The sequence below is a fragment of the Dreissena polymorpha genome, chromosome 1 (genome assembly GCF_020536995.1).
Source record: "Dreissena polymorpha isolate Duluth1 chromosome 1, UMN_Dpol_1.0, whole genome shotgun sequence".
Lineage (NCBI taxonomy): Eukaryota > Metazoa > Mollusca > Bivalvia > Myida > Dreissenidae > Dreissena > Dreissena polymorpha.
The window spans coordinates 65,741,839-65,760,287 of record NC_068355.1 but is presented as its reverse complement, the minus strand read 5'-3'; the positions used below and the strand labels follow the sequence as shown (position 1 = coordinate 65,760,287).

The following is an 18,449-nucleotide window of genomic DNA, read 5'->3' as shown; positions in this document are numbered from 1 at the left end:
ATTCGTCAAAGACATTATTGGAATGAATCTTCTGACCAAGTTTCATGAAGATCAGACAATAAATATGGCCTCTAGAGTGTTAACAAGATGTTACTATAGCCATATGTAGCCATATAAGGAAAAATGCACTGACCCTTGGCATCCATGTTTTTCAAGCAAACGTAACCATTTTCGAAATTATCCAAGATATCATGGAGACCAATTGTCTGACCAAGTTTCATGAAGATTGGAAATAAATGTGGCCTCTAGATAGGTAACAAGACAAATGTTGACACTGCACAACGCACGACGGACAAAAGGCGATCACAAAAGCTCACCATGAGCACGTTATGCTCAGGTGAGCTAAAAACTTGACCCCAAGCAAGAGTGAAGCAATCAGATTATAATTTGCTTTTATTCATCATGGATTCAACACCTGGCATAAATTAAGATCTTAATCAATATTCACAATCTCAGGTTCTTTAAAACAAACATAATCTGCCAAAATTGAAGAAATTGCCTATTATATCTAATAACCAACTCATACAATAGCGATATCCAACAGTTAGGAGAACTAAAGAAAGAACACTTGTCAAATATAATTTCAACTGCTCATCTTACTCCACGTCATTTTATGCTATTTGCTGCTCATCAGTATCTAAGGCTAGGAAATAAATCCTTTACAACTTGAAACAATTAAGAAACCCTTCAATTTAATTTGTTTTGCTAAGAGATTATTAAGAGGTCAATTGTTGATCTGGATGTTAGAGGGTTAATACCAGAAATGGACCAGCTACTCTTACTGGAATGTCCGTGGTGTTACACTGACTGATGATGTGGTTCTCGTTCAGTTCTTGGTTCCCATTCTCACACATCTCCAGCTCATCTGCACTCAGTGGCAGATCCACACTGAGCTTTAAGTGATCTACAGGGAACCACAAACAAATGAGTTACGTTCCGGGAAAACTGGGCTAAATGCATCTGCCAAGTGTCGTCCCAGATTAGCCTGTGCAGTCCACACAGGCAGCCTGTGCAGTCCACATAGGCAGCCTGTGAAGTCCACATAGGCAGCCTGTGCAGTCCACATAGGCTTATCAGGGAAGAAACTTTCTACCAAACAGGATTTTCATATCGATAAATTGTCTGATAAACCAAAAATTCCATAAGAGCAGAAAGTGCATCAGGGACAAATGCACATGCATTAAGCCCAGTTCTCCCAGTTTAAACTACATGTTCTTGCTTTAAAGTCTTTGGCATTTCATTACTCTTATATTTAACCCTTTCCCACTCAGAAAAAAGTGAAAATGGCTATGTGCAAACAGCATAAAACCAGAACAGCCTCCAAGTAACTCACAGGCTGTTCAGGTTTTATGCTGTTTGCTGCTTATCAGTATCTAAGGTTTGGAAACAAAGCCTTTTAAAGTTGAATTAAGTAAGAAAGGTCTTTACTCAAATTTTACTTTCAACGAGACTTCACGTACCGGGTAAGTCAAAATACATACCTAAGTGGTAAAGGGTTAAAATAATAATGTAAACTGATGTGAATTCAAACAAGAGGGCCATGGTGGCTAAAAGAGTTCACCTAAGTTTAAGTTGAAAGTCTAATAATCAAAACAAGAGCTGTCTCCATAGGATAAACGCTTTGATAGAAGTTATGAGCATTTTTCGCAACCTAAACGCATTTTTCGAAACCAAACCGCGGACCCTATGTTCAAGGTCAAGGTAAAAGGGGTCAAAATATGTGTGCGTATGGAAAGGCTTTGTCCATATATATATGCATACCAAAAATGAATGTTACATCTGAAGCGACATAGAAGTTATGAGCATTTTTCGAAACCTAAATGCAAAGTGTGACGGACAGACAGTGCGATCACTATATGCCGTCCTTCGGGGGCATAATAACTTATCTAAATGTGTGAACATTGACATAAATCAGATAATAAATATGTTAATCCACTCTTTGATAACAAAAGATAACTATGTTCATGTAGAAAAAAGTGTTGTTTTTTTTCAACCATCAGTGATCTAGTGTTGTGTACATTGTATTTCTTAAAACTCGAAATGTTGTTTTCAAATAAACATGTAATTACTATACACACCATCAATATCTTCCAGCTTCATTGTCCTTCTGTATGCAATTCGAAACAAGAACAACTCCAATACAAATGCCACAACGATATTCATGACCACCTGAAAGACAGATAGTTTTAAATATTTGCTCCATTTTGGTAAGGAATATTCCAAGCAGCTTACTTGGCCTGCAGTTCACTTTTATTATGGAATAAGTTATTGGTGTACACAAAAAATATATTACCAGTAAATGTTTTAACAGTGTTAAAAAACAACATTCTTATTGCAAGGTTGAAAATCTATCACGTCTAATCTATGAAAATTGAGAAGAAATCTAGATGTTCTTCTAACAATATTCTTAATGCATGCATTACAATGTTGGGACAGTTGAATTATAAGAAATTTATTTTTGTTTTCAGACCATCTCTTATGCAGAAGCTACCAGTAAATGTTTTTTCAGTGTTCAAAAACAACATTATTATTGCAAGGTTGAAAATCTATCATGTCTAACAGGAGTGGCGAAATCTCAAAAAACTATACTTGTCCACGGACAACCATTTAGGAAATTTAACTTGCCAGTTGCTGAACTACACTTGTCCGTTAATGTTTATATAAATTATAAACGCATTTATTGATTAATGTTAAATAATGTGGAATATATCAAAATGAGTATGATTTGCTTGTTTTGTTTATAGTTGTATTTCAATGGTACATTCATTATAGCAGTATATTATAAACAATATAAAGACTTTCTCAAACTTTAAATCTTGGGAAACTAGTGTTATTAAAACATGTGCTGAACATAAGTACATCGTAATCTTAACAAATTAAACTAGTCCAATATGTGGACCTCATCAGACTGAGGCTCCCCTACTGGTAGCAATTTGATTATATAAACTGGTAACCATTGAAAATCTGTTAGCCAAGTATCTTGAAAAGTTCTGGTGCGTTTACTTAGATCATATTTTTTATCATAATCTTTATTAGTTTTTTGGGAGGTGGGCTGCTCAAAGCTTCGGGTTTCTGTTCCATTGTTGAAGATTAAAAAAAAAAGTTTCATCTTTACCATTAAGGTTACAATATACTAAATCATTTTTATGTTCAATGCTATACCCTCTAAAGAATGGAACATCATTTATTTGAAAACACAATTCTCTGTATGGGCACATGTCATGACTTTATTTTTGAATATTTCTGTGTGCATGTGGTAGGGAAAACATTGTTGTATACTACAAATTCAGTGTTTTGCTTATAAGTTGGAGACGGCATGAGATTTTGACAGATGGCGGGAAACCCTCATCAACTGGAGATCAGCCGGTAAAAAGGTGGCCTTAAAACAGTGACAGTTGATTCACGTCGAGTTCTTTCTTACATACTGGATGACCTATATTTTTTATTGTGTAAATCCATTCGGCTTGACATTCTCTTTAAGAAAAGGTATGGGTATGGGGGTGTCTAAGCGCAAAAGTTTGACTTTATTTTTCGTTGAAATTGTCGGTTTTACATTGAATTTGTTAAGGAAATCTTTTGGTATATTGTGACCTAAAAGTCGTCTTAAATACAAGGTAGACCGTGTTTTGATTATCTTAGAGTGATACTTTTTATTTTCGTCTGATTGTAAAAATAAAGAAACCAGTCTGTACACTGTCTAACAGTCGGGCCGAATGTTGAAAATGCGGCATGCTCCCGGTCTCTTATAGAATAAGGGAGATCACTGCGCAGGAAAGAGCACGCTTGATTGCTCCGCAAATAGCACTGACAATGTTATCGCGTGTCAACATCCAGTTTTGTAAAACTTAATTACGGCTTTAATACAATGTATTTTTGTATACCTGGACGCGACTTTTAAAAAACTTGTTGTCCACAGACAACTTAATTGAAAAAAGTCAGTTGCCCAGACAAGCAAATGTACGACTCGGGCAACTCTGACATTTGATTTCGCCACCCCTGTCTAATATAAGAATAGTGAGAACTTATCTAGATGTTCTTCTTACAATATGCATAATGCAGGCATTAGAATGTTGGGACAGTTGAATTATAAGAAATTTATTTTTATTTTCAGACCATCGCTTATGCAGAAGCTAACAGAAACAACATTCATAAATGTCAAAAATAACAATGTATGATATATTAACCCGTTTCTACTCAGAACCAAAGTAAAAATGGCTGTATTAATCCAGCATGAAACCTTAACAGTTTTAGGAGTGACTCCCAGAGCGATCAGGTTATATGCTGTTTGCTGCTCATCAGTATCTTAGTGTTGGAAATGAAGCCTTTAAAACTTATTGATATAGTTCGAAAAATCTTAAATTTAATTTTCGAAGGGAATAAAATTGCGTCAAAAATGCTTGTCTCAGCTGTAAAGGATTGCTTTTTTTATATATTTAAATGTCTGAAAACAAAACTTGGTATTTCCTCATAATATAAAGAACACACCATCATCACAATGTAGAATGTCATAAAGTAGATTCGCGTCCATTCACTAAAGCCATGTGCATAGCCCTCCTAAAAAACAAAAAGCAATGTAAAGATTTCTTAAACCCACACATGATTATCCAATCAAATATGAGCTGGGTCATGCAAAAATGGGTCTTGTGACATGCGGCCAACATAGCTCCAGACCAGTATGTGTCTCCACAGGAACTACCCTGTCCGCTAACGAGACCACAAAAAGTAACATAGCTTACATTGGAAAGCATAGATCCTGAGCATGGGCAAGATGGTCTGGAGCTGAGCTAGCTGCATTTTGCATATGACCCATTTTTTTGCATGATAAATGTCAAATAAAAATTACAATATAAAACAAGACTATTGCCAAGCAATATATGTCCCCTACCGGCTCTACCATTGTCAGAAATTTCCACCATTGTCAGAATTTCAGATTTTTTAAATATTATTTGTTGCCATAGCAACCAGAATTTTTAACGTAAGAACAAAATGAAATGACGTGCATAATGTCCAAATTGCCATCTATCCATGTTTCAAGTTTCATGAAAAAATATGAAATACTTTTAAAGTTATCGCAGGATCCAGAAAAGTGTGACAGACAGACTGACTGACTGACTGACAGACAGACAGAGCGCAAACCATAAGTCCCCTCCGGTGAAACCAGTAGGGGACAAAACACATGATGTCATAAAAAGACAGATGTTATTATTATTGTAAATCATAACATACACACAGTCTTACTCTATGGGTGCAATCAACTACAAGGGGACTCTAATGTTTCGTCTTTAAAACTTTGTATTTCTAACATTACCTTATAATATTTAACGTCAAAAACAGGTATTCCATTATTTTATGTAACAAAGTTTTATTCAACATTATTTACAAACAAGAGGGCCAAGATGGCCCTAGTTCGCTCACTTTTTTTACAAGGCCTTGTTCATTGCTTAGTTGAAGATTCAGTACTCTAGAGCATATTAGATTGGTTCTCTTCTGTTTACCTTTGCAGTGTGAGCATATGATTAATTCTGATTGAGTACAGCCCATTTGCATGTTTTTTTTGCAATGCAAACATCTGCAAGTAATGCTAATTCTACATGTGTTTACAAGGTTTTTGTAAGATTTGGACCTCATGACCATGATTTTGACCCCACATGACCCAATATCAATCTTTTCCTAGATATCATCAAGAAAAACATCCTGGTCAAGTATCATTATTATTGGACCAAAACTATGGCCTCTAGTGTGTTTACAAGGTTTTTGTAAGATTAGACCCCATGACCTAGATTTTGTCCCCACAGTACCAAACATCAAACACCTAGATATTGTCCAGAAAAACATCCTGGTCAAGTTTCATAATTATTGAACCAAAACTCTGGCATATGGTGTGTTTACGAGGTTTTTGTAAGATTTGACCTGTTGACCTATATTTTGACCCCTCATGACCAAGCATCAAATTTTGCTTACAAAAAACAAATATTATGACCAAGATTCATAAAATCTTAAACAAAATTGTGACCTACAAGGATTTGTTATAATATAATAAAAATTTTGACAATCTAAGGGCAATAATTCTGGCATTTATTATGCGATTTTGCTCATTATCAAACTTGACTGAGATCTTGTGGCGATATAGCTTCTCAGCAACTTTGATAAAAAATGCTTGAGAAATGTGAATGCTAGTGTGTTTACAAAGCAAATGTGGACGGACGGACAACGGACAAAGACCAAGCCTAAAACGTCACCTGAGCAATCAGGTGATCTAAAAAGTGTTTTTTTCATTGATCTGAGCCATTTTCCAACTTGTCCAAGATGTCAATAAAACCAATGTATTGACTATGTTTCACGATAATTAGGCAAAAAAATGTGACTTCGAGAGTTTTCACATTGTTTCTCTATAGTCCTATAAGGAAAACTGCCCCCCCCCCCTGGCAGCCATGTTTTTAGACCGATCCGGACCATTGTCGAACTCATCTGAGATATAAAAAAAACAAATGTTTTCACCAAGTTTCATGATTGAGAAAAAAATGTGACTTCTAGAGTGTTCACAAGCTTTTTTTACTATAAGGATATAAATATAAGGAAAATGCGCCCTCCCCCCCTGGCAGCCATGTTTTTCAACGGACCAAAACCATTTTTGAAATCAACTCTCGTATCTAGAATACAAATGTTATGACCAAATTTCATGACAATTGAGCAAAAAATGTGACTTCTAGAATGTTCACATATGTTTTCACTACATACATATAGAGAAAACTGCACTGCCCACTGGCGGCCATGTTTTTTTCACCGATCTAGACCATTTTCGAACTTCTCCAAAATATTAATAATACCAATGTTTTAACCAAGTTTCATGATGATTGGGCAAAAAATGTGACTTCTTGACTGTTCACAATACTTTTTTACAATATAAATATAAGGAAAACTGCCCCGTCCCCCTGGCAGCCATGTATTTTGACGGACTGGAACCATTTTCGAACTTAACTCGCGTATCTAGGAAACAAATGTTCTGACCAAATTTCATGAAGATTCGACCAAAAATGTTACTTCTAGAGTTCACATGTTTTCACTATATACATATAGAGAAAACTGCCCCACCTCCTGGTGGCCATGTTTTTTCACCGATCTGGACCATTTTAGAACTTCTGAGATATCAATAAAAACAATGTTTTGACCAAGTTTCATGATGATTGGGGAAAAAATTGTGACTTCTAGAATGCTCACAAGGTTTCTCTATAGCCAAATAAGGAAAACTGCCCCGCCCACTGGTTGCCATGTTTTTCAACTGACCGGAACCACTTTTGTACACAACCAACATATCATTAAGACAATCATTTTGACAAAGTTACATGAAGATTGGGCATGAATTGTGACTTCTACAGTGGTTACACGGTTTTTCTTTTTTTGACCTAGTGACCTACTTTTTGACCCTGCATGACCCAGTTTCTAACTCGATCAAGGTATCATTGGGACAAATCTTCTGACAAAGTTTCATGAAGATCAGACAAGAAATGTGGCCCCTCGAGTGTTTACAAGGTTTCTCTAAAGCCAAATACACTACGTCTAGCGCGATTTCTGCCATCCACCACTCATCACCATGATTCAGCCCAGAGTGGACAATTACTATCTCACCGCTATACACCGTTGAACACGATGATTTCGCCGTGGCGAATTGCCGTGTCAGTCTCGGCGTTATCGGGAAATTGATCTAGGCGGTGGACTACCACGGTCTAGGTGGTTCGCAGTGAAATACATGTGCAACAACAACATTATACAAATGTACAGTCTGCAATATGGAAATGTACATGTTCATTCACACTGCAGATTGTAAAATGTTGTTTTTTTAAACTTTGTATGTACATGTATTTCATGCACTTCATAATAAAATCACCGAATGTTCAACTCTTTTCTCTCGTGTTTGCCCTCTTTACAGAATAATTTACATGTCTTACATTGAGCGTGAGTATAGTTTGCGTTTCATGCTTAGGTTTGTTTCAATTGTTTCTGCATGAAGTTTCGCTTGTTGTTCTTAATTAAAGATTTGTTTTTTGTTAACCTTTTGAAACCCCTTGCTCGTTTGTGTACATATATAGCTCGCCAACAATAACATACAAACATGTAACATGTACATGTAATTTGATATCAGACTATTTTTGTGATTTCCTGTTTCTTTTGTTACATGTATTGGATCGAATAAATGTACATCCGCAGTAAGTATTAAATTCCGCAATATTTAAATATCATAGTCATGCGAAAAGATCCGTTGTCATGTTGGTGAGTGACTATTTGTCTACCTGTTCTTTGTTCAATAACAAGTTCATTTTGAAACATACACTGTATGTAAAATAACGTAAAAAAAGAAAACGTAATATTATGGTAAATACTGATTTACTTATTGTGTTACAAAAATGTTGTGCAGTGAGCAAAAAATATGTATATCAAATTTATAAATTATGGATAAGAAGTGTTGTTAAGAAATCGCCGTTAATTTAACGAGTCATAATTTCACATTTAGCTTTTTAAAAACTGTTTTACTCTTTTATTTCAGATACAACCAAGAATATGGTTTTCGGAAAATAATGAACATAGTAACAACGCTGACAGGTTTTTTATTATTAATATTATAAACATGCATTTAAATACTGATTTTGTTATAAATATGATTTTTTTATACATGAATATGTATGTCTACTTATTGTACATGTGCCGTATTACAATACGAATAAAATGCTTGTTTTCTTACGAAATAATGATGGAGAATGTGATGTCTACATCCATTTACTATATCAAATAAAATGGAGAATTTGATGTCTACATGAATTTACTATATCAAATAAAATGGAGAATTTGTTGTTTACATCCATTTACACATAATAGAACAGATGGTATTTGAACGCATCTTCTCACTTCTGTCGGAAATTTTAACAAAAACAAACAATTCTTAAATAAACAACAACTAAATCTTCACGCAGAAACTGTAGAAACAAAACATAAAGTACATCACGCTCGATGTACAACATGTCAAATGATTCTGGAACGAGGGTAAACAATAGAAAATAATGACGATTTTTAACAATAAAGTTACCATGTATACAAATGTACATACAAATGTAACAAAACATTCTAGAACTTTGCAAAAATTATACGGTCTGCAATATCGAAATATACATGCTCATTCACATTTACCTGTATTTCACCTCGAACCACTGAGGCCGGGTGGTCCACCACAATCGTGGTGGTCCAACGTGAGATCGATTTCCCGTTAACGCCCACGGTGTTCAACCACTGTCGACGCGATTTATCATGATGGAAACACCTTCAGATCACGGTGATTTTCCACGCTCACGAAAAATTGTCCACGGTGGGAGTGTGGTGGATGGCAAAAATCGCGCTAGACGTAGTGTAAGGAAAACTGCCCCGCCCACTGGCGGCCATCTTTTTCAACGGACCAGAACCACTTTTGAACTCAACCAACATATCATTATGACAAACATTTTGACAAAATAACATGAAGATTGGGCATGAAATGTTACTTCTTCAGTGTTTACAAGATTTTTCTTTTTTTTTGACCTAGTGACCTAGTTTTTGACCCAGCATGACCCAGTTTCGAACTCGATCAAGGTATCATTTGGACAAATCTTCTGGCCAAGTTTCATGAAGATTGGACAAGAAATGTGGCGTCTATGGTGTTCACAACAAATGTGCATGGACGGACGGATGACAGACAAAGACCGATCACAAAAGCTCACCTGAGCAATCAGGTGAGCTAAAAATGAAATAGAAAACTCACCATTATAACATACCAGTTGTTCACCACTGTCAATTCAAATAATGTAACTGCAACAAAACAAAAGAAACATACATTAAGAGAATACAGACTTATAATTAATTGAGAAGCAAGAGCTGTGTTTGTTAAACACAATGCCTCCTTCTGCGCTTTGAAGCCGCACGGCAGCTTTTTTAAGAAACAAGGTTATATTTTTCATGTAAAGGTCACAGTGACCTAGACCTTTGACCTAGTGACCTCAAATCATGTTTGTTTGTAGATCTCAATAAGATGCATGCACATGTGAAGTTTAAAGAACATAGACCCAAGAGTTTTCATTTTATGAGCAAGGTTAAAGTTTTGGGACAGAATAACAGACAGACAGACAGACAGACAAGTCAAAAACAATATAGGGGTACCCCCTGATTATTCGATCTGGGCGCATAAAAAGCATATATTTTTATACACATGCATAAATGTGTGCATTTCCAGCCCAGCTTTAGAGCAATTGGTATGATGGATTGACTGATTAACAAACAGACCAAAATCACATTGCCTCGAATGACTGAGAAACACACATTGTTACAGACATAAGAAGCGCACTAAAATAAATCACCTTTTGCAGCAAGGGCATAGTAATTGAAAAACGTAGACATTAGCTGACATTGGCTACATACCACCAGATATAAAGATGTTACTGAAGTTGTTGAGGTAGTAGAATCCGGCCGAGGTATTGCTGTGGGCATAATTGGCCTCCACGCTGGTGTTCCTGGTATGAGACAATGAACAATACAGCAACTGATAAGCAGAGATTTGTCGATCAGCAAATGAGCGACCATTTATGGGTTTATATGAGCTGCCCTTTGGGAAAACCGGGCTTAATGCATGTGTGTACAGAATCATCCCAGATTAGCTTGTGCAGTACCACAGACTCGTATGGGACGACATTTTCTGCCTAACTGGATTTTCCTTACATAGAGACGTCTTTTAAACAAAAAATTCAATCAAAAGCAGAAATTTGAATGGGTCAGAATTTTTGCAAAATATGTACCTTAGAATAGACCAGTTTCACAATACTACCGCTGTTGCTATTTTAGATATCACGTGACGCGTCAAATTTCAGAACGAGGCTGAACATGTATAAATCTTTGGCAGAGGATATTGATGATTACAAACCAGTTGATTTGTATTTATTACATTAGGGATTTTCATGAGCATTGACACTGGTTACAATAATGGCAAACGTATGCATACATGCATGTTTTGTTTAGTCAATAAATTGATAAGGGGTTTGACCCAAGTCATATTTTAAAGTTAATTTTAGTATTTCGTACCACTAGTGTATACGTGTATATACATTTTATTTCATCTTTATTAAAATTCAAGATACGCACTATCTTCAGAGCAAATGTGGTCTGAAGAATAAACATTGATAATCGCAAAAAAAATAAATATATATGCATAAGTCGTATAATACAAAACGTGATTATATAACTTAAATTCTCAAAAGTAAGTTTGTTGGTCTGTACTTTTTACATGAACGATCGAACGTGTAAGATGTGTGTTGACCCAATCATAAGAAAAAGCGATATAAAATGCAAAGCACATGACACTATTTAAATGTTATGTCATTTTTCTTTTAATTTGAATTAATTTTCTTTTACAGTGAAAGACAATATTGAAGAATTCTTTTATACAGGTGAAAAAAACGAACGTGGAGCAAACTAAACTGTCTATGCATGCACCTTGATTTCTCTTTAAACGTGATTATGAGTGATAAATATATGTCACTTTATGTCATATATCTCTTTTGTCTGTATTTTTCGGAAACATTATTTAACCCGTTGTGTCAGCGAAAATACTTGTGTTAATTTTGTTCTTCTAACATACACTCTTTTTAAGACTAAATAGGCCTAATGACGGAGTTTTATTTTACCGGTACCCGCTAAATAGGTTTGTGTTTAGCATAATATTTTATAAATACTTCAATTGTTTAGGTATTAAGCACTTAATTATGTATCCGAACATTCTTTTACAAGGACAATCGTTCCTACGATAATTTTGACAAGGCGGACATTCGTTCATACGTTGTTTTAACAACACGGACATTCATTCCCATGCTATTTTGACATCCCGGACAATCGTTCCAACATTATGTTTACAGACCGGATATTAGCTCCTACATAGTTTTCACGCCCAGATTTCTACAAGGTTTTGCAAATTACAGATCTCAGTGTAAGTCGATATTTTCAAATATTTTTAATGTTATCATTCTCATTACCACGATAAAGTTTTACAACAGTATAAAGTATTAAACAAAATATGAGAAAACTATATAAAAAACAAACTATTTTAATAAAGACACATTCAAATACCGGATAAAATGCTTAGAGTGTCATATTATTTTGAAAAAAATGTGATAATAATGACCGGGACAGCAATTATTCAGGAACAAATCTCCGGGCTGTCAAAATGACGAAGGAACAAATGTCCGGGCAGTCAAAATTATGTTGGAACCATTATCCGCATTGTCAAATTAACGAAGGCACGAATTTTCAGGTTGTCAAAAACATAGGATTGAATGTCCGTCTGTGTGAAAAATAGGCTAGGACTATTGTCCAGCATTCACTGTATTATTATGATTAAACTGGCTAATGGTATTTAGTTAGAGTATTTGGCGTTACATTAGTCTTAGAAATGACTATGTAATACTACTACCACGATAGACATTGGGTATCATAAATGATGTTTAATGACCAGGCACCTACCATGGGTGGTTTATGAGACCATGCTGTTATTTAGTATTTGTCGGCACAGTATCTGTTCATAACGAGATAATGGGTTTGTGCTAAACACAGGGGCTATTAAACCACAGATTATCAATAAACAAGATAGATCTGTATTCAAACAGCGTGATAAAAAAGCTCTTACAAAGAGTGTCAAATGTGTGCAAAAAATGAAGAAAAACAAGTATTTAAATAAAGATTTTTTAAATGTATTGACACTGTGAAGTACATATTTATTACTTATTCTGACAATGTCATATTGTGTTTTCTAAATCGTTACATCGCCGAATGTTCAAAAGAGTGAAAGGTTGAATTCAGATGCGGCGTTGCGTGGGGCTATTGTAAATGGTGACATGTTCAGCCTCGTTCTGGAGTTCTGCGAGTCACGTGACTTTGCGCTTTTATCAATTTTGGCCTGTTGTGAAAAGGGTCTATTGCACGCAATTGACTAGCTAGATTACAAATTGCCATCTTTTAACTGCAGTCATTGTCTTCGTATCAACATATATTGGCAGTTTCAAATACAACATCCAGGAAAAACACAGTACACACACTGTAAACAATGAGAGCTTATCTATACTATTCTTCCTAAATGAATGGATCGGACAACCCACATAATCAACGACAATATTATATGCCAATTTAAGAGTATTAAACAAATGAAAAAAATAATTTTCGTTTTGAGGGTTCATACACACAAGGTTGCTATTGTGCTAAAATCGTGAAAAACCATGACCTACTTGCAGCAGTTGGTGAGATCTGAGTTCCTGAACATCTCCATGGCAATGATCGCGAAGAAATAGTAGACCAGAATGATCATCACAACCAGGCTGAAGATTGAGAAACAGAACATGATTCAGGAAGAAATAATAGACCAGAATGATCATCACAAACAGGCTGAAGATGGGGAGACAGAACATGGTTCAGGAAGAAATAATAGACCAGAATGATCATCACAAACAGGCTGAAGATGGGGAAACAGAACATGATTCAGGAAGAAAAAGTAGACCAGAATGATCATCACAACCAAGCTGAAGATGGGGAAACAGAACATGATTCAGGAAGAAAAAGTAGACCAGAATGATCATCACAACCAGGCTGAAGATGGGGAAACAGAACATGATTCAGGAAGAAATAGTAGACCGGAATGATCATCACATTGGGCAGAAGATGGGGAAACAGAACATGATTCAGGAAGAAAAAGTAGACCAGAATGATCATCACAACCAGGCTGAAGATGAGGAAACAGAACATGATTCAGGAAGAAATAGTAGACCAGAATGATCATCACAACCAGGCTGAAAATGGGGAAACAGAACATGATTCAGGAAGAAATAGTAGACCAGAATGATTATCACAACCAGGCTGAAGATGGGGAAACAGAACATGATTCAGGAAGAAATAGTAGACTAGAATGATCATCACATCAGACTGAAGATGGGGAAACAGAACATGATTAACAGAATATGAGCCATGTTAAGTACAAAAGCAAAAGTCTGCAGATTTTTTAAAAGTTAGGTGATTTTAAAATCTATCTGTTGATATGTAAATAACAATATAATTGTTTGTTTTAAATATTAGCATGTTTAACAAGAGTATGTAATTATTTTGTTTAAATTAGCATTTTGGGGGTTAAAATTTTGTAAAATCTGATTATTATCAACAAAATGTGTGTTGTAATGTGTTATGTATACTTTGACTAATTTGGAAATGTACCACTTACATCAGTTTAATGTGAAATAATGGTTTTCAATTGGTACATTTCAACTAATGCATACATATATCTACTTGAAGTGAGGAATGCCCACCAGCTCAGTCAGTAGGATAAAGGATTAAAGAAGCAGCATTTTGGGAAAACTGGGCTTAATGCCAAGCATAAATTGTCCTTCAAGGATAGCCTATGCAGTCTGCACAGGCTAACCAGGGACAACAATTCCAACTTATATGGAATTTATTGTTAAAAAGTGGTCACTTCTAAATGATAATCCAATGAAGGCAATAAGTGCTGTCCCTCATGAGGACTACAAATGCATTATTCACCAGTGAAGGCAATAAGTGCTGTCCCTCATGAGGACTGCACATGCATTACTCACCAGTGAAGGCAATAAGTGCTGTCCCTCATGAGGACTACAAATGCATTATTCACCAGTGAAGGCAATAAGTGCTGTCCCTCATGAGGACTGCACATGCATTATTCACCAGTGAAGGCAATAAGTGCTGTCCCTCATGAGGACTGCACATGCATTATTCACCAGTGAAGGCAATAAGTGCTGTCCCTCATTAGGACTGCACTCGCATTATTCACCAGTGAAGGCAATAAGAGCTGTCCCTGATTAGGACTGCACATGCATTATTAACCAGTGAAGGCAATAAGTGCTGTCCTTCATGAGGACTGCAATTGCATTATTCACCAGTAAAGGCAATAAGAGCTGTCCCTGATGAGGACTGCACATGCATTATTCACCAGTGAAGGCAATAAGTGTTGTCCCTCACGAGGACTGCAATTGCATTATTCACCAGTGAAGACAATAAGTGCGGTCCCTCATGAGGACTGCACAAGCAATATTCACCAGTGAAGGCAATAAATGCTTTCCCTCACAAGGACTTCACATGCATTATTCACCAGTGAAGGCAATAAGTGCTGTCCCTGATGAGGACTGTAATTGCATTATTCACCAGTGAAGGCAATAAGAGCTGTCCCTGATGAAGACTTCACATGCATTATTCACCAGTGAAGGCAATAAGTGTTGTCCCTGATGAGGACTGCACATGCATTATTCACCAGTGATAACAATAAGTGCTGTCCCTGATGAGGACTGCACATGCATTATTCACCAGTGAAGGCAATAAGAGCTGTCATTGGTGAAGACTTCACAAGTATTATTCACCAGTGAAGGCAATAAGTGTTGTCCCTGATGAGGACTGCACATGCATTATTCACCAGTGAAGGCAATTAGTGCTGTCCCTCATGAGGACTTCAATTGCATTATTCACCAGTGAAGGCAATAAGAGCTGTCCCTGATGGGGACTGCACATGCATTATTCAACAGTGAAGGCAATAAGTGTTTCCCTCACAAGGACTGCAATTGCATTATTCACCAGTGAAGGCAATAAGTGCTGTCCCTGATGAGGACTGTAATTGCATTATTCACCAGTGAAGGCAATAAGAGCTGTCCCTGATGAAGACTTCACATGCATTATTCACCAGTGAAGGCAATAAGTGCTGTCCCTCATGAGGACTGCACATGCATTATTAACCAGTGAAGGCAATAAGTGCTATCCCTGATGAGGACTGCACATGCATTATTCACCAGTGAAGGCAATAAGAGCTGTCCCTGGTGAAGACTTCACATGCATTATTCACCAGTGAAGGCAATACGTGTTGTCCCTCATGAGGACTGCACATGCATTATTCACCAGTAAAGGCAATAAGTGCTGTCCCTCATGAGGACTTCAATTGCATTATTCACCAGTGAAGGCAATAAGAGCTGTCCCTGATGGGGACTGCACATGCATTATTCACCAGTGAAGGCAATAAGTGTTGTCCCTCACGAGGACTGCAATTGCATTACTCACCAGCGAAGGCAATAAGTGCTGTCATTCACGAGGACTGCAATTGCATTATTCACCAGTGAAGGCAATAAGTGTTGTCCCTCACGAGGAGTGCACATGCATTATTCACCAGTGAAGGCAATAAGTGCTGTCCCTTACGAGGACTGCAATTGCATTATTCACCAGTGAAGGAAAATAAGTGTTGTTACTCACGAGGACTGCAATTGCATTATTCTCCAGTGAAGGCAATAAGTGCTATCCCTCATGAGGACTGCACATGCATTATTCATCAGTGAAGGCAATAAATGCTGTCCCTCACGAGGACTGCAATTGAAGTATTTACCAGTGAAGGAATAATGAGCTGTCCATGATGAGGACTGCACATGCATTATTCAACAGTGAGGGCAATAAGAGCTGTCTCTGATGAGAACAGCACATGCATTATTCACCAGTGAAGGCAATAAGTGTTGTCCGTCAGGAGGACTTCAATTGCATTATTCACCAGTGAAGGCAATAAGTGCTGTCCCTTATGAGGACTGCACATGAATTATTCATCAGTGAAGGCAATAACTGCTGTCCCTCATGGGGACTGCACATGCATTATTCACCAGTGATAGCAATAAGTGCTGTCCCCCACGAGGACTGCAATTGCATAATTCACCAATGGAGGTAATAAGTGTTGTCCCTGATGAGGACTGCACATCCATTATTCACCAGTGAAGGCAATAAGTGCTGTCCCTCATGAGGACTGCCATTGCATTATTCACCAGTGAAGGCAATAAGAGCTGTCCCTGATGAGGACTGCACATGCATTATTCACCAGTGAAGGCAGTATGTGTTGTACCTCACAAGGACTGCAATTGCATTATTCACCACTGAAGGCAATAAGTGCTTCCCTCATGAGGACTGCACATGCATTATTTATCAGTGAAGGCAATAAATGCTGTCCCTCACGAGGACTGCAATTGCATTATTTACCAGTGAAGGAAATACGAGCTGTCCTTAATGAGGACTACACATGCATCATTCACCAGTGAAGGCAATAAGTGCTTTCCCTCATGAGGACTGCAATTAAATTATTCAACAGTGAAGGCAATAAGAGCTGTCCCTGATGAGAACAGCACATGCATTATTCACCAGTGAAGGCAATAAGTGTTGTCCGTCACGAGGACTTCAATTGCATTATTCACCAGTGAAGGCAATAAGTGCTGTCCCTTGTGAGGACTGCACATGCATTATTCACCAGTGAAGGCAATAACTGCTGTCCTTCATGAGGACTGCACATGCATTATTCACCAGTGAAGGCAATACGTGTTGTCCCTCACGAGGACTGCAATTGCAATATTCACCAGTGAAGGCAATAAGTGCTGTTCCTCTAAGGACTGCACATGCATTATTCACCAGTGAAGGCAATAAGTGTTGTCCCTCATGAGAACTGCACATGCATTATTCACTAGTGAAGGCAATAAGTGCTGTCCCTCATGAGGACTGCACATGCTGCCATTTTTCACTAGTGAAACAAATAAGTGCTGTCCCTCATGAGGACTGCACATGAATTATTTACCAGTGAAGGCAATAATTGCTGTCCCTCATGAGGACTGCACATGCATTATTCACCAGTGAAGGCAATAAGTGCTGTCCCTGATGAGGACTGCACATGCATTATTCACCAGTGAATGCAATAAATGCTGTCCCTGATGAGGACTTCAGATGCATTATTCACCAGTGAAGGCAATAAGTGCTGTCCCTAATGAGGACTGCACATGCATTATTCACCAGTGAAGGCAATAAGTGCTGTTCCTGATGAGGACTGCACATGCATTATTCACCAGTGAAAACAATAAGTGCTGTCCCTCATGAGGACTGCACATGCATTATTCATCAGTGAAGGCAATAAGAGCTGTTCCTGATGAGGACTGCACACGCATTATTCATCAGTGAAAGCAATTAGTGCTGTCCCTCATGAGGACTGCACATGCATTATTCACCAGTGAAGGCAAAAAGTGCTGTCCCACATGAGGACTGCACAGGCATTATTCAACAGTAAAGGCAATAAGTGCTGTATTCATGAGGACTGCACATGCATTATTCACCAGTGAAGGCAATAAGTGCTGTCCCTCATGAGAACTCCACATGCATTATTCACCAGTGAAGGCAATAAGTGCTGTCCCTCATGAGGACTGCACATGCATTATTCACCAGTGAAGGCAATAAGTGCTGTCCCTCATGAGGACTGCACATGCATTATTCACCAGTGAAGGCAAAAAGTGCTGTCCCTCATGAGGACTGCACATGCATTATTCACCAGTGAAGGCAATAAGTGCTGTCCCTCATGAGGACTGCACATGCAT

The 18,449-nt window shown here is 37.4% G+C and overlaps 1 protein-coding gene across 2 annotated transcripts in view; it reads right to left on the bottom strand.

Moving 5' to 3' along the window:
* LOC127832944 (two pore channel protein 1-like) overlaps positions 1-18,449 on the bottom strand; it is a 119,505-nt gene that overhangs the window by 8,532 nt on the left and 92,524 nt on the right. Inside the window, exons 19-24 of one of the 2 annotated variants that reach the window (XM_052358356.1) lie at positions 13,287-13,376; positions 10,438-10,529; positions 9,785-9,831; positions 4,486-4,554; positions 2,079-2,169; positions 759-904 (exon numbers count right to left, since the gene is read on the bottom strand). In XM_052358356.1, the coding sequence (XP_052214316.1) occupies positions 759-904; positions 2,079-2,169; positions 4,486-4,554; positions 9,785-9,831; positions 10,438-10,529; positions 13,287-13,376 (535 nt within the window). The remainder of the gene's footprint in view (positions 1-758; positions 905-2,078; positions 2,170-4,485; positions 4,555-9,784; positions 9,832-10,437; positions 10,530-13,286; positions 13,377-18,449) is intronic. The other variant, XM_052358357.1, reaches the window with a different exon arrangement.